Source organism: Condylura cristata, unplaced genomic scaffold, assembly GCF_000260355.1.
Source record: "Condylura cristata isolate star-nosed mole 26May11 unplaced genomic scaffold, ConCri1.0 scaffold00034, whole genome shotgun sequence".
NCBI classification, from domain to species: Eukaryota; Metazoa; Chordata; class Mammalia; order Eulipotyphla; family Talpidae; genus Condylura; species Condylura cristata.
The window spans coordinates 14,498,215-14,516,873 of NW_004567135.1; the positions used below are offsets into that span (position 1 = coordinate 14,498,215).

Sequence of the window (18,659 nt, forward strand, 5' to 3'; positions counted from 1 at the left end):
CCAGGAGAGGTCTGCCACACCATGTGGTCTCCTCCGGGGCAGGCGGGAATTGAACTCATGCGGAAGTGGCTTTTTAGCTTCTCAGTGCAGTGCTTTAACCCGCTGCGCCACCAAGGAGGACCAGAACGCCTCAATTTTGACTAAATCAAATTTATGAGGCAAAAGACAACTAGAAAATTAAAATAAAGTGCTTATAAATGCTCCAATATTATACCTGTTGTAACCTCTTGGCATGCAGTTACAGAAAACTATTTCCACACCTGAAAGTCCACCTTAAAATACAGTGATAACCTATATATTTTGGAAGGCAGTTGTATACCATTGTAATTATTCATTCATCATTGTGGATAGTCTTAATATCAGGAAGAAATATGGAAAGACTTAACTTGTTTATGCTAATAAAAATATATTCGTATCACAATTTAGCTACTGACAAGCCAGTCGTGAATTGAATTAAAGGCATCAGTATGCATTTATAAGGTATTTATATTCTAAAACTATTCCAGATGAACAATGATCCCATGGCTGTGGTCTTAAAATGCTATTTTTTACCTAGAGAAAGTTGGGCTTTTCATAGAAATGGATGATTTCATGTCTTGGGCAAGAAATAGAGGAGATGACCCTGGTACGCTACTAAATAGCCAGGAAGCTCTCAATGTCAAAAATAATCAGGAACCAGCTTGCATAATCTGCCTCTGGCTAATGATGGTACTACTGCAGCTTCGATGTGAATAATTCCAATACATTCACACCCATCAAATATAAGTAACTCTGAGTTGATAATAATATTATAAGCATTAATGGTCCACCTTAAGCAAGTTGCCGGAAACAATTCAATTAATGCTGGTAACCATTAAGTAAATGAAAAGAATCAGGTATCTATTCTCCCCACCCCAGATGAAAGCTGCTGATTAAACAAGAGCAGTTGAGCCCAAGTGTCTCTTCTTAAAAAGTATCTCGACTGAAATAAAAAAAGATAAACTCATGCCAATCGCAGCAACATGGATGGAGCTACAAGAGGTTATGGTCAGTAAAATAAGTCAAAAGGAAAAAGAAAATTTTCAATGTTTCATGTATAGGGAAAAAATAGGGAAATTGAATAAATGGTCAAAAAAAAAACCAAAACACCAAAATTTGCAGGCAGGCAAGCCACAGATAGAAACATCTAGCAGGGGAGAGAAGAGCACAGGAGCCATGCTGACAGCTCCCAGGTGAGGTGCTGGCGGGAGACTTATGGGGCCTACACCCGAGGGGAGAAATCAAATATTGCACAAAAATAAATAACAATGTAAGAAAATTTAAAAGTTTAATTAAAAAAAAATCACTGGCAAATAAATCAAGGCATTCCAGGTGATAAACGACAAAGAAATGATACAATTACAATGTCACAGACATTTGGGGGACTCCCGGTGTTTTACTGGCCCAAGGTACTGAACACTTGCCGACGACTACCATCCCCACCAGAGGAGAGAAAATGGGTGAAGGGAAGTAGGACTTATGCAGGTGTGGGTCATGAAATTCTGACTGATGAAAAGAAAGTCATAAGGTTATTTAAGTAGAATAAAATGGTTTTGTAGGGAACAAAAAAAATGAACCAAGTTCTAATCTGAGGCACACTACACCTACCTCAGAAGCAGGCACCCTTCCCCACCTCTGAGGGGGTGACAGCATCAGTCTCCAAGTGTTTCCTCAGTTTGTACTTGTTTGTTCCTAAAATCCACATCTTGTTCCTGTTGCTGTACTTTCTGCCGCGTTACTTTCAACAACAGAGTCATCATTTGCCAACCTGACCCAAAACAAGTTTCTTTGAACTAACACAATTATTGACTCACCTGATTCTTAAAGGCATAGAGGTGTTTTTATGTTTTTTAATTTTATTGTGAACTTCGAGTTTATAAGAACTTTACTGGGGCTTCTTTCACTGATCCCAAATTGATAACTCATCCCTTAGAAAATAAAATTAACCACCCATTTTTTTTTTTGTCATTTGTTCAAGCGGAAAAATCCTTCCTGATTTTGTGGTTGAACCACAAATCTCACACTCTGAAATAAGCAACATTAGCCAACAGTTATGTTTATAGCTAACTGGAATTTCTGTGGTTAAATCCAAGGGATCTGAGAGGTTATTTTCTCTGTGTTTCTCTCATTGGAGTAGAATCAGTAGCAGATCACTTAATGGCATTTATGAATAACTCACAGTAGTAATTTAAAGGTTGTGATAAACCAGTCACATGAAGCCTACTTTTCCCCCAAATTTCAATTTTTAGCTTGCATTTGTAGTTGAGAAATGAAAAATTCTAACCCAGAACCTCAGGTTCCTGCATACATGGAAGACAAACTCTGAATACTGGGTTCTTCAACCAGTTCTACATAATCTATAAAAGTCAAAAGGAAGCGTGTATTCCAGGATCTTAAAAAAACAACCACAGATCCCTAGTGTGACTGAATATTGTGTTCATATGTGTAAAGTGGAGGCTCGTATTCTAGATTAAGAGCAACAGGACAGAGGAGCCAGTAATATGCTACTTTACAGCTCTTGCTGCCTTCCCTTTGCATTATGGATGTGGGTGGTTCAAGCAATATCCATTTGTCCCTTTGCAGGAGAAATCAAAGTTAGAAGTCCTAGAGCTGGTGGATCAACCTACTTAAATGACCTCCTCCCAGATCTGCATTTCACTGAGGACTTAAAGATGAACCCAGACCAAGGAAATTTCCTACAGCAGAGGCAGCCATAGAGGTTATTGTTGCTGGGAGCTCTGCTGTGAGGACTAGTCCTTCTTCCCCTTAGACTCTTTAAAAATGACATAGACCCATAAGGGGGTAGTTGATATTTCTAGGGAAACGCCAGCTTGTAGCACAGAAGAACTGAACAGAGTGGCAGAAAAGGGAACTGATTAATAGAAACATACCAAATGTAGGATATATAGCATCTGACAGAATTATTGGAACAATTTCCATGCTCTATTTGTCCCTACATATTTCTCTTTGGCACTATTATAAATAGGATTGTTAATATCCCATATATTTTCTGATTATATCTATATAAATATAATTGATTCCTATGAAGTGTTCTTGCATTCTACAACATAGTTAAATTTAGTTATTAGTTCTAGTAGTTTCTTCATAAATTTGGGTTTCCTATAGAAACAGTTGTGTTCTCTGCAAATACAGCTTTACTTCTTCATACCTGTTTTTATGCTTTGATTTCTTTTTTGGCCTTGCTGCACAGGATAAGACCTCCACTACATTGTGGAGGGCAGTATAGGGGTGAGGGAGGAAGGAGGGAGTATTGGCCAAGGTTAGAAAATTTAAAATACAGTAGATGAATGATACTGGAGAGCTAACATAGAGCATGGAGATAGTAACTAGCAGTACAGCATTATACACTTGAAATTTGCTAAGATGACAAAAGTGAATGACATGAAAATATATTAATACATTTCAAAAATGAGAAATTTGTTATAACGCTAAATTAAATCTTTTCAACACACATAGCTAGGTGGGAGTGAAAAGTTATTGATATTGGTGATGTCACAATATAAACATGTATCACAAGAGCATATTGTACATCTTAAAATACACAATTTTTATATGTCAGAAATATCTTAACAAAGGAAAGAAAGAGTGAGGGGTGGGGAAGAGGGGAAGAAGAAGGAAGGGAGGAAAGAAAGAGTAGATTAAATGAGGGAGTATGTGTAAGAGTCTGACAATTGGGGTTTGTTTATTGTAAACAAATGCCTGGCTTAAGCGTTTGATGCCAGGGCACATACATCAAGATGGATATCTCAAGGCATGTAAGTCAAGATGGCGTAAACACATAGCCAACCACTAATTTGAAAAGAGAGCCAGAAAGCTCCCACCCTGCGCTCCCTTTGGAGATCACTGGTTGATTTAGATAACTGACCATTTGGCTGCCTGATTTCCCTGTTTCCACTCTTTAATTCACATTCTTAATTTTTTCCTAGTTTTCACTTTTTATTTCCTTACCTCATTGTTCTATATAGTCTCCCACCACCAAGACCCATGAGCCAACACCATAGTCATAGTCCCTGGTGTTCTTCCATCATTTAGCATTCTTGTGCTTTAAATATACCAAGAACAGCCCACAAAAATCCTAGTACCCCCATCCTTAACCACCCTAAAAGCAGAGCCAAAATCTGCTCTCTCTCAAGTCATGACCTCTAGTGTGGCCCCAGGCTTGTACTTTTCAGGACCTGTAATACACCTTGTTGTTTTATTCAGAGTTTCCTGTAGGTAATGCTAAAATCATAATTAGAATCACAAGGGTCATTCAGTCATAAGACTGGCTCCCAAAGAAGAGGGAATGTCTACGGTATGTCTATGGGGGATTCACAATGAACCTTGGTGGCAACTTCCCTAGTCTATAGCATCATTATCAATCGGCTGCATCCGGTATAAAGTAGGGGATAAAAAGAGGGAAATTGCTGAGAACTGACATTTTATAGTTTGAGCACCTGGGTACATAATAAACTCCCTTATTAAGATGGGGGTTACTAGAATAGGCAATGCTTTAAAATAAAATCTAGGACCTCATGTCAACATTTCAATTTAAAATACCTATTGAAGATCACCAGGAGAAAAAAGCAAGACCTACTTTCTGAGAACTTAGAATGGAGGGAGGTCATACTGAGTGGGAATGTGGACATTAGAACACGAAGTCTGATTTCTCTGGGAAAGAGACCTCATTCAGCAGGACTGCGTTTAACAGACAGGTCCTAAAAAAATCCTTGTCAATTTTCCATTATGCAGAGTTTTAGTGAGTCACTGGGAAAGAGAAAGGGGGATTAGTCCCTTTCATTTCATTATATTTGCTTCAGGCTAAAGCGCTTTATGTTCTTACAGCCCAGCAGAACACGGCCCTCTCACAACCCCTCCTGTTCTTTCACATTCTTTCTCATGTCATGACACTGACCATTTAATGCCAGCTCTCTGTAACTTAAATATGCTCTTCTCTGTGCCAACTTCAAGAAAGAGAAATTTGCTCTTTCAGAACTTGGATTTTTAAATTTTATTTTAAAAATTATTTTTTAATTTATTATTTAAATTTTATATCTTCTGGTGGTGGCACAGGGGTGATTTGGTGATGGGAAACCCGCGGGGATTACAATCAAGATGGAAAAAAAAAATGTGCAAAATGATGTAAAAATAAACTTTGTAATAAAATAAATAAATAAATAAAGATTGACACTGAAAAAAAAATTTTATATCTTCAAATTTTTTCTGAGCTACTTGTCCACCATCAGTGGTTTGGCCTGTGCTTATATAAGGTAGGCACATGGAATAGTGCAAAAAAAATTTTTTATAATAGTTAAAAAAAATTGTCTTTTAACAAAGAAAAGATGGTATATAGTTAATTTCCAGCACTCAAGGAGTTTGGTTTCTAGAATTCTTAGTTAATTGATAAAGATCAGATCCCTTGATCTTATAAAGTTAACTCAGTCAGACAGAGTTCATTGTGGTTGGGAAGATGGAAAGACCTATGGTTATTTGAATCTTTTATCCTGAAAGGACTCTTCTAGAGGGTACGACCAGGACACTGAGTCCTTCCAGCATCTCATAAGCATGACAGAGATGTACTTTCCAGATTTCTCTTCACTTCTTGCCACCGGATTTCTTCATACAAACAAAGCCATTGTCCCCTGCTGTTGGAGGAGACACCAACTTGAAATGCAGAGCAAAAAGTAGAATTCTCTTTTCTTAAAATATTTTGGTCCACAAGCTGGTGACTTCTCATAATGTATATCTGAAACTACATGTTACAAATCAATATTACTTCAATGCATTTTTTAAGATTAAAGATTGCAACACAGAGATTATGTAATTATGTAAAGTGCTAACCACCCTCTATCCTACTTTTGAGTCATGAATCACAAGAGACTATTCAGAACAGTTTTCTTCCAAAAATTAGAAACTTCAGGAGAAACAGATGAATTCCTAAAACACACATCTCACTAAGATTGAAGTATAGAAAATCTGAACAGACTGATAATGAGCAAGAGGATTGCATTAGTAATCAAACTTTTCCCAGTCAATAAAAACCCCAGACCAGATGTTTCATAGGTGAATTTAACTACACACTTAAGAATTAATATGAGGCCTTGTTATATGTATTGATATTTTAATGATCCTGACTGATCAGAAAAGGGGTGTAATTGAAATGTAGTAACAATTGAAAATGAGAGCAACCTCTTGTTTATGAAGACATTGATCAATAGACACATGAGGCAAGGACAGATAAAAGCCTGGATATTCCTAGAGTCCAAGCCCAACAACTAATGGGTGGGTCTGGTAACACTTCCATGGAGCAGTACAAATGTAAGTGCTGAAATAAGCCAATCTGAGCTGCTTTGGACACCAGACCTGTGGGGTTTCCAAAGCCCACTTCAGCAGTTGGGTCTGCTGCCTGAGGCTCTCCCAGAGAAGCAGCACTCCCTCCCCCTACAAACAGTGCTGGACCCCAAATGCCTCTGCTCTCACTAGTTCCTGACCTAAGCTTAGTGTTCATAAACCTTTCCCCATTTAATGCCAATTGAATTATATGCTTACATTATTATAATGTGGGCTGTAATATACTGTAATTGTAATGATAAGCAACAGACCCAAGTAAGGGGTCGGCATATTGAGTTATAAACCTCATCCTGCACCTTCTCAAACTCTTCCCCAAAAAATTGAAGAGGAAGAAACACTTCCAAACTCATTGTATAAGGTCAGTATTACTCTTATATGCAAGTCAGACAGAGACACTGAGAGATTAGAAAGTTATAGGACAATATCCTTGATCAACAAAATATTAGCAAAACAAATTCAAAAGTACAATTAGTAGTTTTATGTGGCAAGTTCAATTTATCCTTGGGATGTAAGGATAGATCAAAATATGAAAATAAAGAAATGTGATATAAGATATAACACAGTAAAGGAAAAATATGATATAGCACATTAATAGAATAAAGGAAAAATTATATAAACACGAGCCAGGTAGCAGCTGTCACAAAAATTGGGTCTAGACTCCTTTCCAGAAGATACTAATAGTATGAAGACAGCACCTGCCCTCTAAGGGATCATTGATTTTTTTTTAAGATTTATTTATTTATGCATACAGAGCTGGGGTACAGGCCAGAGGTGCTGGGGCAGTGAGAGGATTCACCAGGGACAGAGTGGGGAGCAGAACAGGCCGACTGACAAGTACATGACCAAGGGGAGCAGCAGGTGGTAGGAGAAGTCTGCCGCGCCATGTGGGGATGCATAAATTTTTTATCATACAGATATGCTTTTTGAAACAGAATTCTTGAATTTTCAAGGAATAGAGGAGGTTGCTAACTAGTCTTCATGAATCAAGGTTAATGTAAGCCCCATGCTGGAAAAAAGTATCTTATGATTTCCTTAGCTACATAACATAAAAATTGTCAAAACAAGGAAAGATGACACAATAGTTCTGGAATGTCAGAGGCAGCATATCCCTGATGCAGTAGAAAAAGCTGGGTGAGACTCTAACTTATGGGCCCTTTTTCTTATTCAAGACCATTGATTTCCAATATTCTCAGGGGAATAATACTGAATATACAAAACCCTCAAGAATATGAGACTTTTATTTCTTGATGGAAATTTTCTAATGGAAGAATAATTAATAATAAATGAAAGCCCATGAGCAAGCTAAGTATCATGCAAATTCCTCCAGGGTTTTGATGAGATCAGCACTTTATTCAGGGACAAGAGACAGCAGATTCTGCAACATCAGCTATCAGTTTTCTGTTCTCCTTGGAAATGGAGGATGCACCCAATCAAAGATTGAAGAATAATTTAAAGTCCAGGGGAAAGAGTGAAGATTTCTCGCCAAGTCATTTATGAATTTCTCTGTAAAGGTCTATACCAGGAAGACCAAATGCCCTGTCCTCTTTTCAATGGAGAAGACAGAAGTATACTTGTTTATATCAGTCAACACTGACCTCCTTTTTCTACAACCTCCCTAGTCCTAGCTAAGCTATTTAAGATGGTATCTGAAGCCACATAAGCAGCTATTCAGTCCTCTGTGATTTTTCCATGTACACAAGAGCTGTGATTGTTATTAATGGCTTTTTATCTTATCAGTCTCTCTGATGCTTATTTGATTATTTGCCAGAAGAATCCAGAAGGTACAAGATGATTTCCTTTTGTGCCACAACATCCCTGGGCTAGGACAATGGTACATTCCAAATTTCATGAGGATGGAAGCTTCTGTGTGCAAGACCCTTCTGAACTCACCTTATGTATCCCTTCATGTGGCTGTTCATTCATCTAACATCCAAACCAGAAATCTCATCAATCATCTATTTTCCTGAGTTGTATGAGCTGCTCTAGCACATTAGTCCAACCCAAGGAGAGGATAATGGGAACATCCAATCCAGCCAGTATGTCAGAAACATTGGACTTTCAATTAACATCTGAAGGGGGTTGTAGGGAAATATGGGCTTAAATATTCCACATGAGGGATCTAATGTTAACTCTAGGCAGATAGTATCATAACTAACTTGAGTTATAGGACATCTAGCAGATGATTCAGAATTGATTGGTGTGCAAGAAATCTCTGCATTAGGAACACATTTGGCTGGTCAGAAAAAAAAGTATTCAGAGTCAGAAGTATGGACAGTAGTGCTATGAATAGAAAGAAAACAGAAGTGTTCTTTTACATGATATAAGTGAATGTTTTAGCAGTGACTTAGAAAATTTCCATATGGAATAAAAAGGAATTACTGGCCCTCCCTGGTGGCGCAGTGGGTTAAAGCACTGCACTAAGAAGCTGAAACCACTTCCGCATGAGTTAGATTGCCCCCTGCCCGGAGGTGACCGCATAGTGTGGCAGACCTCTCCTGACCCGCCCGCTGCTCCCCTCAGCAGTGTACTTCGTAGATCTGCCTGTTCTGCTCCCCACTCTGTCCCTGGTGAATCCTCTCACCCTCTGCATCTCTGGCCTGTACCCCAGTTCTGTATGCACAAATAAATAAATCTTTAAAAAAAAATTACTATTGTCATTTAAAATTAGGGATGATGGGTTCTAGTTACCTGCAACTTTTGCTATCAATCACATTTTTAAGGAACGGCTAAGATTTGGGTAACAAGGCTTAAAATAGGGATCTACATAAATTCTCAGTCAATATCTTATGCTGTGACTAGATGGTCAGAGACTTGAAAAACAAGTTTGGAAAATTGATATCAAGAAAGACTGGGAAAGTGGTATAAGACTATAACTCTCAGAAAAGAGTATGAAGAGACTTGCTACCATATGTGTAGTTCTCCACTGGAGGTTATTCATTGTATTATAAGCTTCTTTATTACATCATCAAAAAGTCCTACCCCCTACTTTCCATTCAAGTGTGCCTGTTGTATTGATTTTTGTATTTCCCAAATCCTTGATTTGTTTTCACTTTTGCCCCATATGCACCTAAATAATATGAGCATATTTTGTAGTCTCCTGACTACCTATCTCACCCATGTATGCCTTTGAGTAGTCCCTTTCTTTATTATGGCCAGGTTAGTCTATGTGGCCAGTAGAATGCACCAGAAATTATGCTCTTTGATTTCTGAGACTAGACTATAGAATACATATTGCTTTTATTTGCTTTTTAGGATTACTTGCTCTGGCAGAAGTCAGCCACCATTCTATGAGGACACTCAAGTAGAATTATGTGGTGAGGAACTAAGGCCTCCTACCAATCAATACCAAGTTACTAACCACATGTATGAGCCATCTAGAAAAGAGATCAAATTATTGGATTGGGTCTTCAGATGATGCCATTCCATTACCATAGTAACCAAGGTGTTTTCTATGGCATTTTAAGAAAGGAAGGTCACAATTTTTAAATGTTATCTTCTTAAAAAGTCTAATAGTCAAAACAGAACCAATCTGTGGCACAAGGAATGTTTGTGAAAGTAAGGATGAAGAAAGGGAAGAAATGAATGAAGAAAGAAAAAACAAAGGTAGGAAGAGGTCATTCTATCACTAGTGGGAAAAAAGGAAACTGGGAAAGAGACAGTTGATGAGAGAAAGGCATCTATAGATCTTATTGAACCTCTGTGACAAAGATTATACATAATTATGAAAGGCAATTATCATTTTATGCTAGGTCTCTATTTTAAAGGTGCTAATAAAGTTCCATTCATGAGTAAATCTTCTGTATCTCACATATTGAATGCCTCTTAGTATCACAGAAAGCATCATTCCAACCCCATCCTTTATGAGTCCAGAAAACTATTATATCACATTGCTCTGCAGAAAAATTGGGTTCATTTTGGTGCCAAAATCTAAAGAGAAACAAAGGGTGAAAATATGTCATCAGCGAGTGTGTAGTGATTGATTAAAAAGAATATAGCGGCCCTCCCTGGTGGCGCAGCGGGTTAAAGCACAGCACTAAGAAGCTAAAGCCACTTCTGCATGAGTTCGATTCCCACCTGCCCCGGAGGTGACCACGTGGCGTGGCAGACCTCTCCTGACCCGCCCGCTGCTCCCCTCAGCAGTGTACTTCGTCGATCTGCCTGTTCTGCTCCCCACTCTGTCTCTGGTGAAGCCTCTCACCCTCCGCATCTCTGGCCTGTACCCCAGTTCTGTATGAATAAAAAAAAAAAAAGAATATAGCATTTCAGCTTACTTATTGGGCACTCCCTGGTGGCGTAGCGGGTTAAAGCACAGCACTGAGAAGCTAAAGCCACTTAGGCATGAATTCGATTCCCGCCTGCCCCCGGGGAGACCACATGGAGCGGCAGACCTCTCCTGACCCGCCCGCTGCTCCCCTCAGCAGTGTACTTCGTCGATCTGCCTGTTCTGCTCCCCACTCTGTCTCTGGTGAAGCCTCTCACCGCCCCTGAGCTTCTGGCCTGTACCCCAGTTCTGTATGTACAAATAAAAAAAAATTATATAGCATTTCAGCTGAACAGACTCGGGTTTCAGGTGAAAAAACATCCTAATGATTGTCTCCCTTGTCTCACACCACCCTCCTCAGCAACCTCAGGAGCAGACACAGGCTTTTATATTTGCTACGCTAACATTTTCCTGGTAAAATTGTTAGGAAATAAGAGTGTCCTTGGCCCTTTCCTTTAGACTTGGATCTTTATACTTCCTCCTCTATGCAGAACACTGATCCTGACTTCAGTAATTAAACAATTCCCTTCTTAGTGGTTGTAAACTTTTACCACCTTTCTAAGTATCCCTATTCTCATGGAGTTACCTTAAACATAGGGAGATTGATTCTGGAAAAGAGAAAATACAAATTTGCGATGAGGGTAGGAAGCAGGACTTTATTTTTGCAATTAAGAGATTGAATTTTGTAAGTGACTATTTTGATCTTAAGGAAGTAATTCAATCCCCCAGGTATTATGTATGTATAAAGATAAAAATCATAATAAGTTCCCCCAAATGATTCTCAATATTGTGTGCAAATCAAATGAGATAATGTAAAATTAAAATCCTGGCATTTTAAACCACAATTGTATGGTATTGTTACATAATTTTCCTACCAGAACTGAACATAGTTTTGACTCAGATATTTTAAATTAATTGGTGAAAAATTTACTGAAGTGTCTATATTTGTTTAGAGCAGCAATTTCTCATCTCACTCATTTATTGACCTTGGTCAAGTTACCCAATTTTTCACTAAGAAAATGAGTTATGAAAAAGAACTTTTCATGATGTTTGAGATAATGCATATGCTTAGTAAGAGTTTAATAATTAGTATCTGTTATTAGTGATAGTTCCTACTAATGAAATTGCCCTAAATTTCTTAAGTACACAAGGCCCGTTGGCTTGTGAATTTGAGTCTACACTCACCTGACATTTTCTGTAAAAGACATCTGATCAATCCATTGCCAGTTGTTATTCCCTTGTGGATCTGAGAGTCTGGAAATTAAGAAAAGCTTTCATTCAGATGTTGGACAACGAAATTCTGCACGAATATAAAGAAAGATTCATAGCCAGAAATTTCCAGACTGAAATGCCCTCTGGGCTTGGTGCCCTGAACCCGAGCACTGTGTACTGCCTAGACTGTAAAACAGTGCAGCCACTGTGTTAAGAGTATGGTAGCGTCTCAAAACATTAAGATTAGAATTACTATTTGGCCAAGCAATTGCACTCTGGGACTATATCTGAAGTACTTGAAAATGGGCTCACAATAGCCAAGTGTTAGAAGCTTCCCAAATGCCCACCAACACAAGAATGGAATATTACTCAGTCTTAAAAATGAAGAACATCCTGGGCCCTCCCTGGTGGCACAATGGGTTAGGATGCAGCACTGCAAGCTAACTGTAGCCACTTCAGTGCAAGTTCAAAACCCGGCCCTGAAGGTGACCCACATGGCACAGCAGACCTCTCCTGACCCGCCCGCTGCTCCCCTCAGCAGTGTACTTCGTTGATCTGCCTGTTCTGCTCTCCACTCTATCTCTGGTGAATCCTCTTACCGCCCCCACACCTCTAGCCTGTACCCCAGTTCTGTATGCACAAATAAATAAATCTTAAAAACAAACAAACAAAAACAAAAAACAAAGGGAGTACCTGCTCAGCTTCTGTGCCAATCAGCACCAAATGAGCCCCTACCCCAACACAGTTCTGTTCACTCTTCATCCAAAAATTCTGTTCAGTAGAAATGAGATAGCAGCTGGAACCAAATGATTTCCAGGTCCCTGGACAGCACCCCCAGATTTTTTCTGTGTTGCATGAAAGAAAAGGGTCAGTGCCAGGTGAGACAAATTGTTTTAAAGAGGTATGTTCTAGAAACATAACATTCCGAGGCTCTATGGCTATTTTCCAGAGGCATGCTTAATTTACCCTGAATGATATGATTTTGTCCCATAGAATTAATTTTAAATAAACATTCCTTAACATGCAATCCTTAATGTTTACTAAAGCTTACCTGGAGAGTTGTTCTAGATATTTTATCCAAAGTCACTATACACAGTTTTGTTTTATTGGTCTGTTCTTCATAAGACTTATCTGTTAAAGCACCAATTTCTCTCAAAGTTAAAAGTGACAAACACAAGTGAATTTGGCATCAGATCTGGGCAAACCACAGAGCCTCAGAATTTTTTAAATGGAGTTGATAATGTTTATATAGGAGAATAGAATTATGCCTCATTTACAATTCTAGCTCCACTATTTATTATATATATGTCCTTGGGAAAATCAATTATTTCATCTTTAAAGTGGAAATAATAGCAGTCACAATTTAAAGACTTTACGACAAAGTAAAATAAAGCAATTTTTTAATTAAATTTATTAATTTATATATCTATCTACATTGTTGTTCATTTTTAAACAATGTTTACTTCCCCCTCCCCCAATTCGCCTGCACATTATCACCACAGTCCCTCACACTCCTCCCTCCTTCTGATTGGAATAATTGATTATAAACATTACATAATGATGACTTTCAGAAAGTATCAAGCATTTAAGAGTTTAATCATAGCAGTTTTCTTTCTTTTCCCCTTAGAAGCACCAAATTGCCACTCTCTTATGCCTAACCATATATAAATCCACTGACATATTTTAACTACCTCTATCTAAATGTAGCAAATATATGTATATGTTAGGACATATATGCACATGTGTACATATAATATATATTTACATGTATACCTAAGTAATAAGTTGACTATATTTGTTGGGTTTTAAATTTTTTAAAGGATTTATATACATCTTTGTCTTTTTCATTCACACTACTAAGCTTCATTCATGTTGTTACATGTAACTTTATTTTATTCATTTTTTTATCTTGACACTTTCTTATGCACAGAATTGTGAGAAACAATCTACACACTTATTCTTCCTTTTATAATATTTGAGTTAAAATTGACCATATGTATATCATTCAACATTGACCACTTTTAGAAATCTTTATTAATTGTGCATTCTGTTCATTATTAAAGATTATTTTTTCATAATGCTTCTGAAACATTTAACAGATTATCTTATTAAGATAATATTACTTTAATTTAACAATTTATTTTATTATTAGCATATTAACACATTATTTTAATTCAAAAAGTTTAAACTGGCTGACTGTTTAGATAGGGGAGGTTAGTTTTGTCAAACATTTTCCATATGTTAAATATGCTAAATCTTCAGAGCCAAAGTTGACAAAAATTTAAAGCTGTGATAAATAGAAGCATTTGTCAAAAAGGCACGCTTACTTCAATAAAGTATTATGTCCCTAATTTGTCTAATAATAGGTTAATCAAAGTGCTCTGATAGTATTTAAAAGCTGTTATAATTAGTAGTCATATAATAAAACTTATTAAAGTCTTTTAGATGCACTTCCCAGAAATTGAGAAAGTTAATGACTATTGTCTGAGAAATGACAACTCCTTGCAAATGATCCTATATATTAATCTTGACCTAATAAAATTTCCAGCAGACCATTACAAATAATTTTTTATAATAATTCCAGAATTGGCTGGAGTAAAGTACATGATACATTTTGGTAACATTTATTGAGATCAAGAGACTGGAGGGAAAATGGCTTTGAGGGCAAATCTATAGCCTGATTCAAACTTATATGTTTAGGGGCATTTGAAAGATATTTTTAAAAAGAGAATAATCCAACCTTGAGCTCAACTTGACCTCTCACTGAAAGAAGAGAGTCTGGTTAAATAGAGCAGTACCTTATGTGTTGTGCTTGTGCCTTCACTGAAGCAAGTTAGACTTGAATATGTGTGTAGTAGAGACAACATTTTGTTGATTTTGCCATATGTGAAGTGGTAAGTCGCTGTGGAGGAATAAGAAGGATTAAAGTCTTTCATTCAATTACAATAAGCTTTATGAATCATAAATTTGTGCCAAGCTGGTTTATCCCTAAGTGCCAGGATTCGCTACAACAGCCCAATGTGCAGAATTAATGCTTTATGTTGTTAACTCCTCATTATTTTAATAAGCCTACCCTTTCCTTGCTCATTCTCCATTGAATTTTAAGCTCTGTTTCCTAGGATATAGGTTCTGCTTTCCATATCAATTAATCATAAACTTAGAACAGTGATGTTCCCAAAGTTACCAATAAATATGTGTTGACTCACTGGATGCCTCTGTCTCCTTTCTGAAGCATGTAGTTTATTTCAATGTATTTTTTTAAGTTTTCTGATTGCTAGTAGCTACAGATAAACATGTAGAGTAAATAACAACCAAGGGGAGTCTTTGAACATTTGAACATTTAGCAACACGAGTGTTTCACATGCGTATGATCTTTTATGTGACTTGATTTTTCACTCAAGTCAGGTCCTGACTTGATTTTCACTCATTTGTTTCTTGTCCTTCGACTACTAAAGGTCAATATTTTCAAACCTTTCCAACTGTCTTTTAGTCTCTGTCTTACACCCTGAGTATCTGCTGCTCCTTTATTAATGAAATAACTATTCTTAAACCCCCTTCTCTCTTACATTTGACCATGAAAAGTAAAGCAAAGTCTAATTTCAGTAATAGTTACTGTGTTTTATTAAGATTATGAGATTTACTTACATCTCAGAGAGAACTTCAAACATGGAAGTCATGTTCACTCCTCTCCCAGGTTATCCAAAAACATTTGAATATCATTATTAATGAATAGGGAATCAAATTGTAGATTATGAGCAAAAATATCTATGACCCTTCTCACAAAATGAATTTGAAATATTTATCTGGAGGCAAGTTGAACATTGAAGGAATATTCCGTTCCTAAAGATCTGCAATATTTTATTTGAATACTTTTCATTTTATATTGGAAAACACTTCCATAGGAACAGCAAAGACCTCACTCTAAAGGATTGCGATTCCAAAAGCACGTATGGCTGCACTCTCAGTAGAGGCCTTGGTGACTGAAGAACAGGGAGCAGCACTCCTGTCCACAGAGCAAAAGACGTTGTCTTAGAGGATGGCCACAAGTCACACACATTCAAGGGAAATGCAAACAAAAGTAAATGCAAACAAAAGTAAACAGGTGAAGTAAATTTGGCGGCAAAGACAATTATCGAAAGACAGAGGAAGAAGAAAAATGGGAGGGCAAATCAAGGAGACATGCCATTGCAAGCAAGAGCTCACATGTGAATGGGGGAAGGAGAACATAACGTTGGGAATATTGTAGAACATGACAAGCATAAGGAACACGAGAAGTGACTTCTCCATGAGGCACTTACCCATGCAGTTCATGATGAAACAAGCACTGAGGAGCACTATGCAAGTCACAGCAACAGCCCACAGCCTCACCTGAGAGCACCACACAGCTTTCTTCGTCACACCAGGAAGATAAATGCAGTTACTCAGATGCCGGGAAGCCGGAACTCCTTCAGCTTGGAGCAGATAAAGACCCTCAGAATAATTCAACATAAAGCAACAAAAAAACTTAGAAACTACCGTAGAATAAGTTTATAGGGCCCTCCATAGTGGTGCAACGGGTTAGGGTGTAGAACTGCAAGCTAGAAGCAGCCACCTCAATGAAAGTTTGATCCCCGCCCCAAGGTGATCCACATGGCGCGGCAGACCTCTCCTGACCCACTGGCTGCTCCCCTCAGCAGTGTACTTCATCAGTCGGCCTATTCTGTTCCCTACTCTGTCTCTGGTAAATTCTCTCAACTCTCCTGCACCTCTGACCTGTACCTCAGTTCTGTAAGTATAAGTAAATAAATCTTAAAAAAAAAAAAAAAAAGAATAAAAGAACAGGTAGTAGCTTTAAAATCCAAAACTACTTGGATTTTAGCAACGGCCACTTTTCTCCTTCTTAAATGTTACATTCATATGGTCTTTGCAAAGCACCTCTTTAGTCTCTCACTACTCATAGCACTGCATTGATATTTGACTTTGGTATTTTTTTTTATTTTTTTTATTTATTTGTACATACAGAACTGGGGTACAGGCCAGAGACTCAGGGGCAGTGAGAGGATTCACCAGAGACAGAGTGGGGTACAGAACAGGCAGATCGAAGTACACTGCTAAGGGGAGCAGCGGGCGGGTCAGGAGAGGTCTGCCAGCCATGTGGTCACCCCCGGGGCAGGCAGGAATCGAACTCATGCGGAAGTGGCCCCAGCCTCTCAGTGTTGTGCTTCAACCCGCTGCGCCACCAGGGAGGGCCAGATTTTTTTTAAAAGTACTTCTGGCTGGAAAGAATTATTATTTCTTTCAACTTCCTAACACTCTGCCATGAGGTCTATTTCCATCCCTTCAGTCTACCTCTTCTTGCTAGATGACTCTTAGCAGATTTTCTTACTTTTCAGGAAGTAAGAAAAGGAATGCTAGAACCGGGGTACAGGCCAGAGGTGAGGGGTGGTGAGCGGATTCACCAGAGACAGAGTAGGGAGCAGAACAAACTGAGGAAGTACAATGCTGAAGGGAGCAGCTCGCGAGTTAGGAAAGGTCTGCACCCTCTGTGGATCACCTCGGGGCGGGATGGAACTCACGCTGAAGTGGCTGTAGCTTCTTAGTGCTGTGCTTTAACCTGCTGCGCCACCAGGAAGGGCCTAGAAGAACAAGTATCTTAGGCATTTTATGGACAAAAGTTATCCTTTCATTGCCCCTTTAGTAATTATCAAAGTTCATCAGCCTCAGAGGGCTGACAATTTGGGTACTACACAATTCCATGGATACCACCTACCAAAGTCATCCTGTGATGTTATACAAGATGGCGCCCAGGTATTTGCCCAAATGGGAAATTGTAGCAAATATTTTGTTAAATATTTTTTTCATAAGGACCTTAATATTTTCAAATGAGTTATCTGAACATAAAATGTCATGAGAGAAAACAGCAAAATTATAAGGCATTTTGCAAGGTACAATGTGATATGATTTCTCTTCATTTTGAAATCTGAATTATCTTTCCCAAGTTTAAGTTACTTGGGTTATAGAGAGGGAAAAGTGTCCTTGGAAAACTGGAACATATATTATTGATCAGTAATCTACTAAACATCAAGTTAGTTTAGTCCCAAAATACTCCCAAGCCAACTGGGTTATTTTAGTCTTCAAACCAATCCATATCAACTTGTACTCAAACCCAAATAAAGCTCTATGATGTTCCTCGTGGTCTAATTTTTCAATAACTGGTACATCATTTTCCAATAAAAATCAAAATAACAACCTAAATGTAAATATGCTTTGAATAAACAGCACTGATTTTTATTTGTAAAAAAGAAAAAAAGAAAAAGGAATGCTCACTCTACCCCGAAGTTCTCCTTCTTGCACCATTATGTGGGGCTCTTTGTGTTCAGAAGGTACAGGAACCCCTTGTGCCTCTCTTCCTGAAGACGTTACTCAAGGATCTGGCCTCATTCAGTGAGATCAGAGCTCAGAGACAAACTGCCAAACACTGATGAGACTAAGAAGCTTGCAATATAAAGAATAGCTTGAAAGAAGAAGTCGTGGTTTGAACTAAAGTTCAGTCATTCAAAAAATAAAAGGATAAAGAGGAAATTGAGAAACATATCCAAAATTACTCATGAGAATTTCAACAAAAATATTCAGAACCTTTGTTCATTTCCTGGCACAAGATTTCTCTGATTCTTAGTCATCTTAGCTAGCAAATTAGAAAGCATTATATGCCCTAAAATAATTTATTCGTAGGTCTTAATTACATTAAATGTTCTCTAACCAACTTTTTGTTTTTTTAAAGATTTATTTATTTATACATACAGAACTGGGGTACAGGCCAGAGGTGCAGGGCGGTGAG

The 18,659-nt window shown here is 37.9% G+C and overlaps 1 protein-coding gene across 1 annotated transcript; it reads right to left on the reverse strand.

The window, feature by feature from the left end:
• Positions 1-10,151: 10,151 nt before the first annotated feature.
• Positions 10,152-16,330, reverse strand: LOC101621209 (C-type lectin domain family 6 member A). The gene is given in 6 exon segments (XM_012732333.1): positions 10,152-10,296; positions 11,816-11,888; positions 11,891-11,930; positions 12,536-12,692; positions 14,651-14,744; positions 16,141-16,330. Coding segments are annotated over 6 exon segments (699 nt in total).
• Positions 16,331-18,659: the final 2,329 nt, after the last annotated feature.